This window comes from Anolis carolinensis, chromosome 3 (genome assembly GCF_035594765.1).
Source record: "Anolis carolinensis isolate JA03-04 chromosome 3, rAnoCar3.1.pri, whole genome shotgun sequence".
Classification (NCBI taxonomy): Eukaryota; Metazoa; Chordata; class Lepidosauria; order Squamata; family Dactyloidae; genus Anolis; species Anolis carolinensis.
The window spans coordinates 126,538,712-126,556,394 of NC_085843.1; the positions used below are offsets into that span (position 1 = coordinate 126,538,712).

Here is a 17,683-nt window from a genome sequence, read left to right on the forward strand (position 1 = left end):
AAGATAGCCAGAATAAAGTGATTCAGAAGCCCCAGGCAAGCTTTTAAAAAATGGAGTGCCATTTTCTCGATGTATGCACTTTGTGCATGCGTTTTGAGTGGAGAAATGTTCCCCAAACTTAGAGAATTGCGAAAACAGAAGAATAATTGTGTACCACACTTTATTCAGGAAGTGTGAATAAGAATTAGGAAATTTGTATTTAAAATTTGTATTTTTTCTTGATCCCTAAATATTATCTTGTTTAGTAAACTGAAAATCTTCATTGATAGCTAAGCTAGGCCACTGGGAATGCTGTTAGTAAGAAGTGATATGGATGCCTCTATTGTTATATTATGCAACAAGGAGGATTTTATAATTCATAAATGCAAGTCCATTCAGATATTCAGGTGTGCATGCATATGGACAATTTTGGGAGCTATGATATATATTACTGAGGTGTATATGCAAATCATTTGGGCACATCTGAATGGAAATGCATTTCATTCTAAACCATAGTTGGCAAAATGTTTGTGATGAAACATGTGTAGTTCCCCAAATATATCTCTTGGGACTGAGGGATTGAGAGTTCTCTATCATTTGTCAGGTAATTTGTATCTTTCTGGAGAGCCCTTTTATCGATTTCTGGTCACTAGGGCTTCCAATTCAAGAATTACAGTAAAGCCAATCTGGCAAAGCTAGCATCAGCACTGCTCTTAAGCACTGGAATCTCAATATATTTATATGGGAGAATGAGCATATGGTAATCTTTTAGCCTGTTTACTACATACAATTCATAATATATAGACATATACACTCCTCTTAGAGAAACATATCAACTTTTCAGTACCTTCTAGACACAATACCTTCATTATGTTACATTACACGTAATGCATCTTACATTAATTACAGTAGAGTATATTACAGGTAACATGTTTATATGGGCCGAACCGTTATATTATCTGCATCCCTTTAGCAAGCACCTCTGTATCTAGAGGAATATAATCATTACCCATATTACATTTGTGGAGGAACACACCAGCATCTGAGTAAGATATTATCCCTGAGCATTGCATCCATTACAAGCAGAATTGGCCATACTGATTAAGCAGAGCCTAGATCTTTCTAGCATTGCCTGGGCTGTTACAGGCTAGGAACAGTGCTATCAGTGTTAAAGTTGTCATGGACACCTTTGCAGAAGCATACGAGAACCTCGGTCTCTCACTGAACATCGAGGAAACCAAAGTGCTTTTCCAACAGGCACCAGCCGATCCCTCTGCAAGGCCAGAAATACAGATTAATGCTGTAACATTAAAAAATGTTGACCATTTCCGCTACCTTGGCAGCCACAAAAGTCTACATTGACACTGAAATACAACACTACCTAAGCTCTGTGAGTGCACCATTTTTCTGAATGAAACAGAGAGTGTTTGATGATCGGGACATTTGTAGAGATACCAAGGTGCTTATTTATAAATCCATTGTCCTCCCAACCCAACATGGATCTACAGACGTCGCACTCAACTCCTGAAGCGATTCCATCAGCGTTGCCTCAGAAAAATCCTGCAAATCTCTTGGGAAGACAGGTGGACAAATGTCAGCATGCTGGAAGAAGCAAAGACCACCAGCATTGAAGCGATGCTCCTGTTCCATCAACTCGGCTGGACTGGCCACGTTGTCCAAATGCCTGATCACCCTCTCCCAAAGCAGTTACTATATTCCCAACTGAAGAACGGAAACCAGAAAGTTGGTGGACAGGAAAAGAGATTTAAAGATGGGCTTAAAGCCAACCTTAAAAACTGTGGCATAGACATTGAGAACTGGGAAGTCCTGACCCTTGAGCGCACCAACTGGAGGTCACCTGTGACCAGCAGTGCTGCAGAGTTCGAAGAGGCACGAATGGAGGGCTTAAGGGAGAAACGTGCCAAGAGGAAGGCACGTCAAGCCAACCCTGACCAGGACCGCCTTCCACCTGGAAACCGATGTCCTCACTGCGGGAGAACATGTGGATCAGGAATAGGTCTCTTCAGCCACCTACAGACACACCCCCAAGACACCAGAATGAGAGGACCATCATCCTCAGTCTATGAGGGATCGCCTAACTAACTGTCATGGAAAGGAGTCTTCATATGGAAGATACTGACTCTACCTGTCTGGCTTCTGTCTCCGCTTGCCCTGTTTTATATCTTTCCTAGTTAGTTCCTACATTTGACCAATCAGATAAGAAGATTCATTCCTCCCCCGCGCCCACTTATGTAAACCTCTTTGTCCTCCAATTAGAACAAAGCTCTCAACATAGCACACTGCGGCCACTTATTCTTGGTTGCCTTCCTGTAGATTACATCTTCCAGTACCTTTTAACACATGATCTTTTTATAGGTCAGTTCAGTCATCATGTTTTTTTAACTAGCTTATAATTATCTATAGTTTCTGTGGCCATAATTAACCAATGCCCGCACTCTCAGTAAGGCACACACGTTCTACAGCATACACAGCTTTTCTCTAGGAAATCACACGTTCTGTTTATAGAAAACAACATACATATATTCTTAGATTTGCATCTTACTCAAAATAACTTATGTGTAATTCCAGTGGATTTCAGTAGAACTTTCTTCTGTGCTATCATAATTAGGACTACTGCATTTTTAATTACGGAACAATTGCTTTTCGTTTTCTGATTCTTATTTGGTTTCCCCCCCTAGAGCCTTCATGCTATGGAGGGCCACGTGATGATAGCTTTTCTGCCTACTATTTTAAACCAGTTATTTAGAGTTCTTACTCGAGCAGCTCAGGAGGAAGTTGCTGTGAACGTGACAAGGTGAGCAATTTTTTGCAAGAGTCCCAAAGAATTTCAGTCTTCCTGACAGTATGCTCACCTTTTAGGATTAATTTCTTGAAATTCATTTTATTTAGGGTCATTATACATGTAGTTGCCCAGTGTCATGAAGAAGGGCTGGATAGCTACTTGAGGTCATATGTCAAGGTAAAAAATATATGAATTGTTTTATTTAAAAAAACCTCTAATCATTATTGTTGCGATATTGTAATGCTAATTTCATGATTTTATTCCAAAGTATGCGTATAAAGCAGAGCCTTATATTGCTTCTGAATATAAGACTGTACATGAAGAGCTTGCCAAGTCCATGACAGCCATTTTGAAGCCTTCTGCTGACTTCCTCACAAGCAACAAGCTTCTAAAGGTATGCATTCAAAAATGGTGTTCCTTTTTGTTATTTCTGATTAATTTTGTTCTCAGACTAGGTAGATGCTCTTTAGTTCTGCTAAGGCATTTCCCCCATAATTAGTTATAAGTAGAGTCCATGCGGTGGTAAATTTAAGGTAGCATTACACTGCATGGGCTATTTTTGTGTGTAGCTTAGATCCTTCTCTACGCCTTAGCCAGAAGTAAATTCTGTTCTGCAAAGGTGTTAAACATTTATCATTTGCAGAGGCTCCCTTTTATGCATTTTAGTTCACTGTGACTAAGATGCTATACTGTATTTACTTAAATTCTCCCCAACTAACTTCTGGATTGCCCCCATATTGATTTCCCTTCCTGCAAAGAAGGAGGGATCTCCACCTTTTGGCTTTCTTGCATTGCTTTTTATTCAGTTAAAAGAAGCCATTAGTGGTGTTGTTTTTAAGTGGTTACCAATCAGATTTTGGGACTAACGCAACAATTAGCCAGTCAAACTGCTGATTCTCCAGGTTTATCTAGTTATTACACCAACTCACTGTATCCCTTAATAAATGCTTAAGTTAATAACTCAACTTTTAATTATTTCTATTGCTAGAACTTTTAATTATTTCTATTACTAGAACACATTAGAATGGGGGCTTCTTACTTTGTCACGTTCAGGAAAAGCCTCCTGTTTTTAGGAGAAGAAATATTAGAATGTGAAGAAATGCATCACTTGGTTTTGTGGCTAAGCATGCTATTCAGCCTTAGTAAGCAAGGATTAAAAAAGATCACAATAAATGTTTAATTAGAAATCTGGGGACCTTGCAAACCTTTAATAATATTTTGTCTCATTGTACTGACCACAGTAGTGGTTGTTGCTATCTTTTACTGAAAAAATGATTAAGATCAGTAATGAAAATAGTGGAGTTGGGAGATATTTAAGGTAATATTGAACTGTTCCAAGTTGACAATATAGTCATTTGAATTTTCGAAGGAAAAACAACAAGTGAACAAAGGGTAGGAATTTGAAAGAAAGCAGGTGGTATGCAAGCAACCTAGAAATCCTTTGAATGAAAAAAAATACTCCTTAAATGATAAAATATAGTTAACTGTGTTGTACCAAAATTATCAAGGGTATAGCTTATTTTAAATTATATATATAAATGAATACTTCATGTAGTATGTTCTTTTTTTAACAGTACTCCTGGTTTTTCTTTGAAATTCTAATCAAATCAATGGCCCAGCATCTTTTAGAAAATGCTAAAGTAAAGGTAAGTGAACAAGTATTTTTAGTTTATACATAACAATAAAGGCCTTTTTGTGCCAGTTGATCTTCCCAGGGAGAGTAGACTGGCTCCTTTGTTGTCCACCTTCCACTGAAATCTAAAAACATGGATGTTTCGGTACGCTTTTGAGTGAAGAGGCCACCAGCCATGTATCTTGTTTACAAACTCATGCTGCACTTCATTATTGCCCCCCATTTTAAAGGTTTTAGTGTTTTAATGTGATCGGTTCCTTGTCCTTCCCTGCCCGTCCCTATCTTATTCATGGACCTTAGAGTTTTTGCACTAATCACCCTCTGTACGTAGCAGTTGACGTCTTGGTTTTAATAATCGTTATGTTATGTTGTTTTATAATTATGTTATTATATTGTGTTTTGAATTTATGGATTATATGTTCATTTATGTTGTAGTTGGATGTTTTCTCATGTAAGCGACCTGGAGTCCCTTCAGGGAGATGGAGGCAGGATACAAGAATAAAGTTGTTGTTGTTGTTATTATTATTATTATTATTATTATTATTATTATTATTATTATTATTTTACACAAACATAACTACTTGTTAGAACATATTAATGTTTAGATTTACATGACATCAGAACAGCACAATTCTTTGGAGCATGAAACAACATTCATTTATAGATTCTAGTTTTTGTTTATATATGAGGGAGTATCAAAAACAAAATATGTACTTACAGAAATTACATTCTCGTTTTTCAAGTTCAGGCTTCAATAATTGTTAATCTTTAAAACGATAAGGACTATGTTGTGTTGTAAAAGACTAATACTTTGGAAATGTATTTTCATTAATATTTTTGGGTTGTTTTTCTATTTTTGGAGCCTGTTAGTTTAGATTTTTAAGGAGCAGCTTTCTCACATTTGTTACTTGTGTCACAGAAGACACAAGGCAATTGGTTTTTGATCATGCTTTTTGTAGGACATGGTTAGGATTATTATATCAATCAAACTTCTTAAACTGTCAGGTGAACAAATCCTTTCTTTCCTTTTTTAATTCTTCGGGTATGAAGAAGAGGTTGATCAAGATGGTTTTTATTTTTTTCTGTGATATAGTTTCCAGGTATGTCAGAAACCATCTAAATAGATGAGAATTCTCCTGACCTCTGAAATTTCACCACACTTGAACCTCTTTGTATATTAATTAGGCAAGAATGAATAGGATAATTTAGCAGTACTTCAGTTTGTAAATTATAGTTCTTCTGTTTCTAGTTGCTACGAAACCAGAGGTTTCCTGCATCTTATCACCATGCTGTAGAAACTGTTGTCAATATGCTGATGCCCCACATTACTCAAAAGTACAAAGATAATCCAGAAGCTTCAAAAAATGCAAATCATAGTCTTGCTGTGTTTATAAAAGTGAGTACTTTTTGGTTGATCTTTTGAAAAGAAGATTTCAGTTATTTAACAAACTGAATTCTTATGAGAATGTATTTATAGCAAGCACCTACACAGAAGAGTTATTAAAACGTTAAAAATGTTGCTGGTCCATTTTGTGACTACAGATGAATCTACACTGACTCACAACCTAGGACTGATCGCTGGGCGTGTCCCTCACAGGGACTCACCCAGCTGATGTGGAGGCAGGAGGGAGTCCTCATGTGGTTCAGTTCCACATGGCGCCACCCTTACTATCATGGTAGTGTCCGGCTATGACATGGAACTTATCTGTCATCAAGTGCCATGATGTCAGACAGGGCGCAGGGGGAGGAAGAGGAAGGAAGAACCCACCCTCCTATCTCCCTCTCTTTCCAGCACACTCTGTTGCTCCAGGCAACATCACAACACGGAGAGGTAGGATCTGTATCATGTTCAGAGACTGCCTGACATGGAAGGTGTGGAAGGGGATGGCCATCCCATGTTCCCGTGCCACCCGAGTCTGGGAAATAGGAGATGGCAGTGGAGACATCTCCAGCCGGTTCTGTTTGGGAATGGCTCAGATGTTTCCACAGGTCCAAAGTTTGGAAAAAGATTCTGAATTCTGTTGCAAAATTCAACTTTTCACGACTGCATTAAGATGGCCTTTCCCCACATTACCTCAGATCAGTCCTGTGTGGCATTCAGTGGTCCATGTAGACAAGTCCTAAGAGAAGCTTTGGCTAATTTATGCACATTGGAATTTTTAATAAGTTTATGTTATAAAATGGATTATTGAAATAAAACCTTTACTGATTCATACTCTTACAATATAAATATAGTTTAGGTTTATTTTGCCATTCGGATTTATTTGTCTATTACTACTATTTATTAAGTAGTAATAAACACTATAAAATCATCTGATATTTGGATTTTGATGCTGCTTGATACTAATGCAAGACCTTTTCCCCTTTTGGTTAGAGGTGTTTCACCTTCATGGACAGAGGATTTGTGTTCAAACAAATTAATAACTACATTACCTTCTTTACTCCAGGAGATCCAAAGGTACTGTATTACAGAAACAGTTTGCCATTTTGCACTTCTTTATTTCAGTGGTATTCTGTCAGATATATTTCCTGATAACTGTTCTTCCCCAGCTCTAATATTATGCATTTCCCCAGTTTATGTCAAAGAGCTGACTTCCTTTTTTTTTTTTTTTTTTTTGCAAGAAAACTGTTAGTTATCCATCAGCAAGCAGAGAAGTTTATGTGGTTTATTAACTAGAAATATGAGCACTAAGAGAGTATGATGTTTTAACTTTAATTTTAAATTGCTGTTAAATAGTCAACAGAAAAACATTTTGCTGTGGCATGGTGCCACCTATATTCGTAAATTACCAGATCGTGCATAGAAATCAGATAATACACTGTTTGCTTTGGAAACAAGGTCATTCTTTCTAGGAGACAAAGTAAGTTAGCTTAAATTTTTGTTTTTGTTTTTGATTAAAATATGCTAATTTTGTTAATCATTTCAATGTATCTTGCAGACCCTTTTTGAGTTCAAATTTGAATTTCTTCGAGTGGTTTGTAATCACGAACACTACATTCCTTTGAATCTTCCTATGCTGTTTGGTAAAGGCAGAATTCAGAGATATCAAGGTAAATTTATGTTAAAAAATGAAACTGAAGTTGACTTTAAGAAAAACCTTTCAAGTTATTTATTAGTCATATGCATTTGGGACTTACCTTGATCCGTTTCATCTCTCAGGTTTCGGTGGGGGCCCTGATCTGTTTTTGTCTGAGCCTTCCAAAAGCGGGAGGTTAGACATTTTGTTTTTGTTTTCTGAGTCGAAACATCAGTTTTCTTTCGGCTCATTATTGGCTGGGGGTTGACTTCACCCGCAGGTCCAAAGCACCTAGACCTACGGGTGCAGACTTTGGGCCTATGCACCCAGACCTCACAGGGCCTGCAGCCAATTGCTGAGTAAGGAGTGCTCCTTGTTTAATTAATTTTTGGGGTTGATTTGTCTGCCCATTTAATTAGAGAGTGTTCTCCCATGATTATTGATACCTTGCTGAGGACTTCTGCCACGAAGCTACCTTCTCCATGTAGCCCTCTATTTCGGCCTAGAATTGTTTAGCTCCTTGTTTTTAACATGTGATGTATGTATTGATTGTATGACTGCTTTTTTTGTTTGATTTTACAATGTGTAATTTGTCACTGTTTTTATTATTGTTGTGAGCCGCCCCGAGTCCCTTCGGGGAGATGGGGCGGGATATAAGAATAATTTTTATTATTATTATTATTATTATTATTATTATTATTATTATTATTATTATTATTACTCGGTGCTCGGTTCCAGGCCCTGTGAGGCTCAGGTGCATAGGCCCAAAGCCTGCACCCATAGTCTTGGGAGCTTTGGGTGCAGGATTTGGGCCTATGCACCTAGGCCTTGCAGGGCCTGGAGACAATTGCCGAGGAAGGAGCACTCCTCACTTGGCAATCGGCTCCAGGCCCTGCGAGGCCCAGGTGCATAGACCCAAAGCTTGCACTTGTAGGGCCGGGAGCTTTGGGCTTACAGGTGCAGGCTTTGGGCCTATGCACTCGAGTCTCTCAGGGCCTGGAGCCGAGCACTGATTAAGGAGTGTTCCTTACGTTGATCTGAAAAGTACCTGCTCCTACCTGCCTTTCGTTTCGATTTGATATTTCTTCCTGGGGGGGGGGGGGGCTTTTCGTTTCATGGCATCTGAATGGATAGCACAAAACAGAAATACAAATGAAACAAATGGAACAAATACCGCGCACATCACTAATACAGTAGAGTCTCACTTATCCAAGCTAAATGGGCTGGCAGAACCTTGGATAAGCAAATATCTTGGATAATAAGGAGGGATTAAGGAAAAGCCTATTAAACATCAAATTAGGTTATGATTTTACAAATTAAGCACCAAAACATCATGTTATACTACAAATTTGAAAAGAAAAAGTAGTTCAATACGCAGTAATGTTATGTTGTAATTACTGTATTTACGAATTTAGCACCAAAATATCATGATATATTGAAAACATTGACTACAAAAATGCCTTGGATTATCCAGAACCTTGGATAAGCGAGTCTTGGATAAGTGAGACTCTATTGTATATATATGGATTCTATATTCACCAAATGCAGTTATTATTCAGTTTTCTTCTTGATCACTGTTTATTTCAGCACAGTGATACCTTGAAAATACAAAGTTGTTTAACCCTCATCCAGGTGAATTTTAAGAACTTCTATTGTGTGACTTCAGATGTTTATACTGTTGGAATGGCCTTTACCTCTGAACTTAGGCAGCTGTTAGATTAGATTAGTTAGATTCATTGCTGATGTGTATCATGTTTCTAGCTTGTCAACACAAATATAGAAGTCAGATCCTGAAACCTGTTCAGTAGCATCTCTGTGTGGCTCTCTTGTTTTCGTGTTGTGCTGCTTTAAATATATTGCAAGTGCATGAAACCTGTTGAGAATCCTTATTGCTTTGAAATGGCAGCCCTTTGAGACTGGGAGCTTTAGTTGTGTCGATCTCCATGTTGTCCATGCCACTATGTTGTCAGGAGCAGATGCTGATGTATGCCTTTGGTGAAGTGGTGGCAGAGGGCTTCCATGCTTTGACTTTGTCATGGTTCATCTCATTCCATGGCCTCAATACACACTGTTTCTCTATATTTGTTTCACAAATTGTGTGGCAAAGTATGTTTTCTGTGAGGAGTGGTTCAAAGGTTTCTATTGCTTGCTTTATTTTCTTTTTTCATCCTTCTTTCACTGAGCTGATATCTTGGGCTGCTCTATTATGTCTATGGATATCACCAACAAGCCTTCTATCCCTATCGCTTTTAATATCAGTACCTCCTCTTAGTTCTTCCAGGACAATGTAAAGGCATTGTTGCCCTCCCATTTTTGAAGCAGGGGAGGGGTTTTTTCTCTCTCATCTAAGTACTTCCACCAGCTTCTATGCATGTTTCGATCACAAAGAGGTTTAAAGTTGTTTTGTTTTGCGATGGGTTAGTTCATTACCCTGTATGCTTAGCAAAAACCACCCCAATACAATAGATCTATTGGGATAATTTAATATTCCAATATTTCACTTTTTAAAAAAACCTGTATACCACAGGTGAGTGAAACTTGGAGTATTCTTTAACTCTTTAGCTGACAATTTCATAAACATCTAACTTTGTAAGTGTGTTTTTGCGAGAATGTACTGTATAAAATATCCCCTCAAATAAGATTATGGTTAATATGACTAAAAAGAGGGATAGAGATAACTGGTTGTCTCAAAAGCATTCATTCCTTACTTTGCTCAGTAGTAAATAAATGCTTTTTATTACTTATTGGTTTTGTCCTGCTTTGCTTCTTTTTCCTTTCATATTAGCTTTTCTCTCACCAACTGTGGGATCGTATGACACTCTTTTAGGTAGGTGTGGAGTGTGCTACTTGATTCTAAAGTTTCTATTTTGTAAAAATGTGGTAACTTGTGCAAATAAAGAATATGTAGTCATTTCATTTGTGAGTCAGGCTCAAGTGCTGTATATAGAAAATTGAAGGTTTTAAAAGGATAATTGCATAACAAGCCTAACTGGAAACAAACAGAACTAGTTGTGTAATGCTTTGTAGCAGGTATAATAAAATATATAGAAAAATGGTGGAAGGTCCTACCTTGGAAACTTTTAAGGATGGCCAACTGTTGGGGGTGCGTTGATTGTGCATTTCCTACATGCCAAAGGGTTCGACTAGATGGCCCATGTGATCTTTTCCCACTCTTACTATTCTATGATTCTATAATGTAGAATATTTTTCTAATTCTAGAAAGAACACACAGGAACAGTTTTAATTAATTTTCAAAAGAAAGATACAGATATCAACACCTGTGGATGCTCAAGACACATTATGTAAAATGGCATCCCTTAAATCAGTGGTTCTCAACCTGAGGTCCCCAGATGTTTTTGGCCTAAAACTCCCAGAAATCCCAGCCAATTTACCAGGCCAAAACATCTGTGAACCCCCGGTTTGAGAACCACTGCCTTAAATCAATGGTTTTCAACCTTCAGTTCTCCAGGTGTTTGAAACTTCAGCTCCCATAATTCCTAACAGTTGGTAAGATGGCTGGGAGTTGAAGTCCAAAACAGCTGAAGGACCAAAGGTTGTGAACCACTGCCTTAAATGAAATGGCAAAATTGAGATTTGCTTTTTTTAATGAAATATTTAAATATATTTTCAAGCCGTGGATGGTTGAATCTGTGGATGCAAAATCCATGGATATGGAAGGTCAAATGTAGTAAGCTTTGGAGATTGGGCTCTATAAATGTTGGAAGAGCTATGGTCCACACTGAACAAACAGTTGTGCAGAAGGTTCGTCTTTGCTAGCTGACTGTGCTATCAGGAATTCTTAGCAAATATTTTCAACAATAATTTAAGAGATTCTTGAACAAGAGGAGAGATTTAGTCATATATCATGACTTTTAAGGTATAAAATCTGCTATTACATTTTGCAGTAAACACATGTACACATTATTTATCAAACTCTGCTACAGTATTGTTCCAGGGCTCCAAACTAACTAATTGAATGACTCATTGATTTAAAAATGCACTAGACTTCCCACGTAATGCTGAAGATTTGAAAAATATGCTTTAGTGAATTAAGTCATTAGAATTTGTTAGGGCAGGGTCGTCTGTCACATTCTGATTTCTTCTGGAAGACAGCAGGGACACAGTGAGAGAGAATTTTCTATAGCACAATTGCTAGCGTTGGTTAATAAGAATAAAGAAAACGGAAGAAAAGGAAAAAAAAACAGTTCTTGGAATGGAGTGAAGGTAGGGTGAGTTGTTTGCTTAGCAAAACAAAGGGCCCTCAAGCACTCAGGACTCTTTCAGGGAGTCAAGTCTTTTAGGTCTGAAGGTAGGTGTTACCCTCATGAGTCTGTATGGAAGGAAGTTCTTTGGAGTGTTTCTGGAAGGCAGCGGCACATTGTCATTCTCTTCAGTAACATATCCTCTATTGATTATATTCTAGAATGGTTTCCATTGTATGCTATGGTACAATGTATAATCTTGTATGATATGGTAATTTGGTTCCTTTTATAATATTAGGTCTGTTAGGTTTGAAAGACATATTCTCCATGGGCACATAAGGAAGCAAGGTTCTGACAATTTTCTGGGTGTTGGGGGTGAATTCTTAATTTCCATTCTTGGACTAGTTTATATTGTATATTCTTGTATAACACAGAATAATTGGTATTACTTTGAATGAACTGTAGTTCTCTTTATAGTAAAAAATATACCTCAACTATCCTCCATTTCCATCTGTATTTCTTTTTTTCCTCTCTCTTTTCCAAATGTTTCCATTGTGCATTTTACCTACCTCTTTTAGTGCGTCTGGTCACATGCTTTGCAAGGTTTGATATGGTTGAAGACTGGAACAAAAAGATGAAGCTATCAAAATGCATGTCCTATTACCACTTTTAATATATTTTGTATGACATACAGTGAGCAATAAGTCTGACTCTGAAGAAGTCTTAATTGATTTTAGTGGCACTTAAGCTTAGTTAGCAGGATAGGATTGCTCCATTTGCTTTAATAACCCTATTTTCCAGATGATCCAATAAAGAACTTCTTGGGTCTCTAAGCCTTCATTTAAACACTTCAGCCAGTCTGTTTTTTAGAGTGCAAGTAATATTTCATTTGTTTCCAAGGTTAATATATTTAAATAAATATTAAGAAAGATGGGTAAAGACAATAATGGGGTTGTGAGATACCTGACCATTCAATACAGGTTGAATTTGACTCCTGCCTGTAAAACCAGTGTTCTGCCACTTTGTATTCCACAGTTCATGACTGGGAAGCAGAAAGAATTTAGTTGTGCAGAAAATGTTCTGTATATACCCAGATGCCATTCTTGATTAACAATTATCCTGATTTGAGTCAGTTTCTAATCTTTACAGTTTTCCCCTTATTGCTGTATTTGCAGTGAATCAGTGCCTTCTGTACAAAATAAGTCACTTCATATTAACTTTTAACAAACAAGCCATTTGGAGAGTGAATGAAGTGTACATGTTGTTGGGGGTAGAAAATAAAGAGACAAAGAATAACAAACTGAACTGAAGAAGTTGTAAGATAAATTTCAGTACATTAAGACAGCCTTTCTGAGACTGACAGTTACCAGACATGTTGGACTCCTGCCATTTCCAGCTATTATAGCCTGGTAGTCTGTGTGGAAAAAAGTTCTAGATTGGAAGAAGGCAAGTTTAAACACACAAAAAGAACTCTTTTGAAGGATCTAATAATAAGACCCTAAGGTGAACAGTTAAAATGACCCATGCCATTCTCTACCTCCTGCAATCTCACACAGTATCGATGTTTTGATCAACATGTTATGCAATAAACACCTCAGTCAGTTAAACCATTTTGAGTATTAGTATTTGTAGTAGCGAAATAATGTCCCAGTTCCTAAAAGTTGACATTATAGGATTGCTTTCAAACTGTCGTAGTACAGCTCTGTCACCCTGTTAATCTTGCCTATCTCCCCAGTATTGTTTGTATTTATTTATCATTTATTTTACTGCATTTATGCCCTGCCCTTCTCACCCCAAAAGGGGACTTAGAGCCAGGACCATAGCCAGAAAAAAAATTGGGGGGAGGGGTTGAAACTTTTTAGTGAATCATGAAAAGTAGTTCCATAACACAAAATAATTTAGAAATCAGGCTCCATCAACAAACTTCAGTGGACACTCAATACAGATAAACTTCAATGGATAGTCATGGGGATTTGGTTAATCAGTTAAAATTCATGAGTAAACCAGGTTTTTTTTTTATAAACTTGAAAAATTGGGGGGGGGGGTTTAACCCCTACCCCCCCTCCCAGCTACAGCCCTGCTCAGAGCAGCTTCACAAATAGGCAACAATTTGATGCCGCTTAACATACATACAATAAAATAAACATATACGTTAAAAACCAAAAAGTTAAAAACATCTCAACATTAAAACCAATAATTAAAACCATGTACCCTTCTATTAGCAATATTTGCTGATGCTCAACAGGCCCATGAGTTGTTGTAAACCATTTTGAGTAACTCAGATGCACTCAGCATGTGTATGTGATAGTGAATCAGGTTAAATATTTTCTTCTTCTTTTCATGAGTACTAAGGGCTTTTTTAGATAATAGTAATCCTCCAACTTACCATCTATTCTATACGCATGTGTAAGTCAGTCTCACGAATAAGTTGACAACAAGTTTTGGGCCCCAAATTATGGATTTTGATGTGATTTGCGGATAAGTCAGGGGTCATCCTGCATAGAGGAGAAGGCACAAGTGCTGCCTTTGGGCCCAGCCTCCTTGGGTGCTGCCACCATTTTCCTGCCCAGGTGTTCAAAAAACCCAGAAGTAGTGCCACGTTGAAAAAGGAGAGAGAGTTGGTACTTCTTTTGGGTACTCTCAGGACAGACTAGGTTCTTGCCTTTTGCCACTCTACTCAGGGAAGTGGGGAGTTCCTTTTTTGACAAGAGTTAAGGTACAATACTTACATTGACCTGTGGATGATTCAACCCAGGTTTTTTTACTTGATTTTTTTTAACGAAAATGTCTAGTTTTATACATGAATATATAGAGTAAGTTACACCTTGCATCCACATATTAGACATATGCACACAGTATTATTATGGCTCCATTTATTGTAATATTTATACAACATAAAATTAGACCCACAGATTTAAAGTTCTGTGGCCATAAGGAAACATTAATTCTAAAATGATATGCAATCAAGCTTCCAGGCCGCATGTAAAGGCATATGTAGCTAGATGCTCAGTGTGTTAAAAAAAGACTGCTTATCTGAAATAATAAGGAATGCTTTTATTCTGCATAATTATCTTTATATGACAGCTATTAAAGTATTTTAGTCAATCTTCCAATGCTATTTACATTGCATTAAAAGCATCACCTGGAAATCTTAGTGGCTAAGCCTAAAGTATATGGAAGTCCATTTCAAATTTACTTTTCTAGTTGAGAGCATTGTTTTAAGTTATTTTTAAAGTACAGAATTCTAACTGTATCCCTTACATGTTGAAGGAGATACAATAAATTGGCTCTATTGGTAAATAGAAGGTAGTAACAAATTAGCCATGTGTCCAGTTCTTGGATTATTTAGATAGACTACACATTTCTGATCTAAATATACCACTGAACTTCTAAGTGTACAATTATTTCCTAATTTGTCACAAATATCTAATGTTTTCCTTATATCTGTACTTGCTTGATTTTAGCAGACACTCCTGTGTTAAAGTGTGGCTATTTTTCAAAATAGGTAAAGATTTCTTTGTAGTCTATAAAGACTGGAAAGAGTTGACTATTACCACAGTAGACTCCACCCATAATTTTTCAAGAGCTCATAATTGTTATTCATAGAATGAATCCACGTGTATTCAGAAAGTTACATTTTAATATTTTAAGTTAGATATTACTTTTGGTCATTTAGATATATATATATATATATATATATATATATATATATATATATAGAGAGAGAGAGAGAGAGAGAGAGAGAGAGAGAGAGAGAGAGAGAGAGAGAAAGTATTGGACTGTAGGTACTGTGTTGCTTATAAATTGCACTTTCAGAATTACATTGTATTCTCAATTTCTGTGTTTGCTTTCAGACCTTCAACTTGACTATTGCTTATCAGATGAATTCTGCAAACATCACTTCTTGGTAGGACTGCTCCTCAGGGAAGTTGGAAGTGCACTACAAGAGTTCAGAGACATCCGCCAAATTGCAATTAGTGTTTTGAAGAACTTGATGATAAAGCATTCATTTGATGACAGATATGCTTCCAAAGTAAGAGGATGTTCAGGGTTTTTTTTTAAAGTAATGAGATATCAATGTTTTTTATAATAAAATAGCTGAGTTATCCCAAATAAGAAAGGTTAATTCTTGGGATCCACAAAAGCTAGCAAGAGGAAATCTGGATGGCAGTGCTTTCCAATATTACAGTGAATAGGAATGCTCAAATGTATAGCCCCATTTTTATTTGTAAGTAAACTAAAACAGGCAGCCTAATTTGGCAAAATATCTAAACTACTATCTCAAAATATACCCATACACACAGTCAAGACACAGTCCATTTTCAGTCACAAGCAGAAGCCAGCCATTTTGACCAAACAGCCAATGTTTCAAGTGCCTTTTTTTTTGGAGTCTGTGACTATGTTTATTTTGATGTGGATACATGGCTGAAGCAACTTTCCTCCATAGTTGCCTTCTGTAGCCAGATGCAGGTTGGTTGCACATAGGAGGATGCCTTATTTGAGAGCCTGTTATTTAGAAAAGGTAGTAAACTGATGAGGTTCTACTCTCAGGATATAGGAGACCACCTGGAAGCTTCTCTCAGATAGTCTTGGAGAAAATCAATCTCTTGCAGCAGATATGAGGCAGGTTTTAGTTTTTCTCCAAGCATTTCTTCTCTCTATTTCTAAAGCTACAGTATGACGCCATCTATTTTATTAACCAGCCAGACAAAATTGATCTATTTTTAATAGAGTTTCTCTGCTCAGTCTTCTAGTAGCTCATCACTCTTGGCATCTCCACAACGCATGAAAAGCCCTTTCTGAGCTGCTGTTTGGTCCACTAAAGACAGTTTCACTTCCAATTTTGTCCATACATTAACTTTCCTCACACCATTTCCTCGGCCAGGGAGGTCTCAGAACTGGCAGTACTACAGCAGACCCCTCATACTGAAATTTTGATTTATATTCAGTCTCCCTTTAGCTTGATCTGGGATTCCTACCTTAAAAAATTCACATTTTAATCAGTCATAGCCCATTGTCTAACATCTAGAAAAACAGTGGCAAAAACAAGATGTTAGGTGGGCTGTGAAGCTGGAAACTCTTTTTAAGCAGCTGGAAACTTAAGCAGTAAAACTCTTAATTTAAGCATTAAAATTTGCAAAGGAAATTTTAAACAGAACATTGTGATGAATATATCAAAAAGGAGAAGCTGCTGAGGAAGTTTCATTTGAGGGAATTTTTAAACTTCACTTTAATTGTGAGTTTTTCTATACTCCTGTTAAAATGTTTTCATACAGATTCATCAAGCGAGAATAGCTACATTGTATCTGCCAACATTTGGCCTTCTGGTAGAAAATGTCCATCGAATTGATGTCAAGGATATTTCACCTTTCCCTATTAATGCTTCTAGCACAGTAAGTTCCCCTGCTACTTTGCAGTTCGCTTTTTGCGGATTTGCTGTTTTGCGGGTTTTTTCATACAGCCTGCCCTCCCTCGCAGGCACAAAAAGGCCCAGGCTGAGGCATGCGGCCTGTCCTGGTCTGTCCTCCTTAGCTGCCCACAAGCAGCACCAGTAGGCCCTGCCTGTGCCTCATCGCCTCAGCGAACAAGAAGGAATACAGTACAGTACATTAAAAGAGGGAGGGAGGGAGTGTCCCTACTTTGTGGGTTTTCACTTATTGCGGGAGGTCCTGGAACGTAACTCCCATAATAAGTGTGGGAACACTGTACTTTCATTGACGAAATCCTTATGTTTCATAATTATTAAAATATTAATATACCTCTTAAACAGGAGGCTTAAATACATCAGAGAGCATAACATACCTGTCTGTGTATTATAACAGAGTACAAAAGAAGAATCACTTACTTTGCCAGCTGCAAATCCATTGATGACTCCACAAAAATCTGTGAATACACTGGATAATAACCTCCACAAAGACTTGTTTGGTGCTATATCAGGCATTGGTAACCATTTTAAAATATATGTTCACATTGCTTTTAGTTTTTAATGAAACATATACTTATTCTGAATATTAATGTTATTGGTAAGAAGTTCTGGGGACACTGGTGC

At 37.3% G+C, this 17,683-nt stretch overlaps 1 protein-coding gene across 16 annotated transcripts in view; it reads left to right on the top strand.

Moving 5' to 3' along the window:
* dock9 (dedicator of cytokinesis 9) overlaps positions 1-17,683 on the top strand; it is a 144,460-nt gene that overhangs the window by 87,996 nt on the left and 38,781 nt on the right. For 8 of the 16 annotated variants that reach the window (XR_010004366.1, XM_062975483.1, XM_062975489.1 and 5 more), the window contains exons 24-34: positions 2,679-2,794; positions 2,890-2,959; positions 3,051-3,176; positions 4,357-4,428; positions 5,665-5,811; positions 6,790-6,873; positions 7,355-7,466; positions 10,218-10,259; positions 15,489-15,667; positions 16,911-17,027; positions 17,457-17,577. Coding sequence is in view for 15 of the 16 variants with exons in the window: in XM_062975483.1 (XP_062831553.1) it covers positions 2,679-2,794; positions 2,890-2,959; positions 3,051-3,176; positions 4,357-4,428; positions 5,665-5,811; positions 6,790-6,873; positions 7,355-7,466; positions 10,218-10,259; positions 15,489-15,667; positions 16,911-17,027; positions 17,457-17,577 (1,186 nt within the window). In the remaining variant the exon portion in view is untranslated. The remainder of the gene's footprint in view (positions 1-2,678; positions 2,795-2,889; positions 2,960-3,050; positions 3,177-4,356; positions 4,429-5,664; positions 5,812-6,789; positions 6,874-7,354; positions 7,467-10,217; positions 10,260-15,488; positions 15,668-16,910; positions 17,028-17,456; positions 17,578-17,683) is intronic. The other 8 variants (XM_062975486.1, XM_062975493.1, XM_062975490.1 and 5 more) reach the window with 1 other exon arrangement.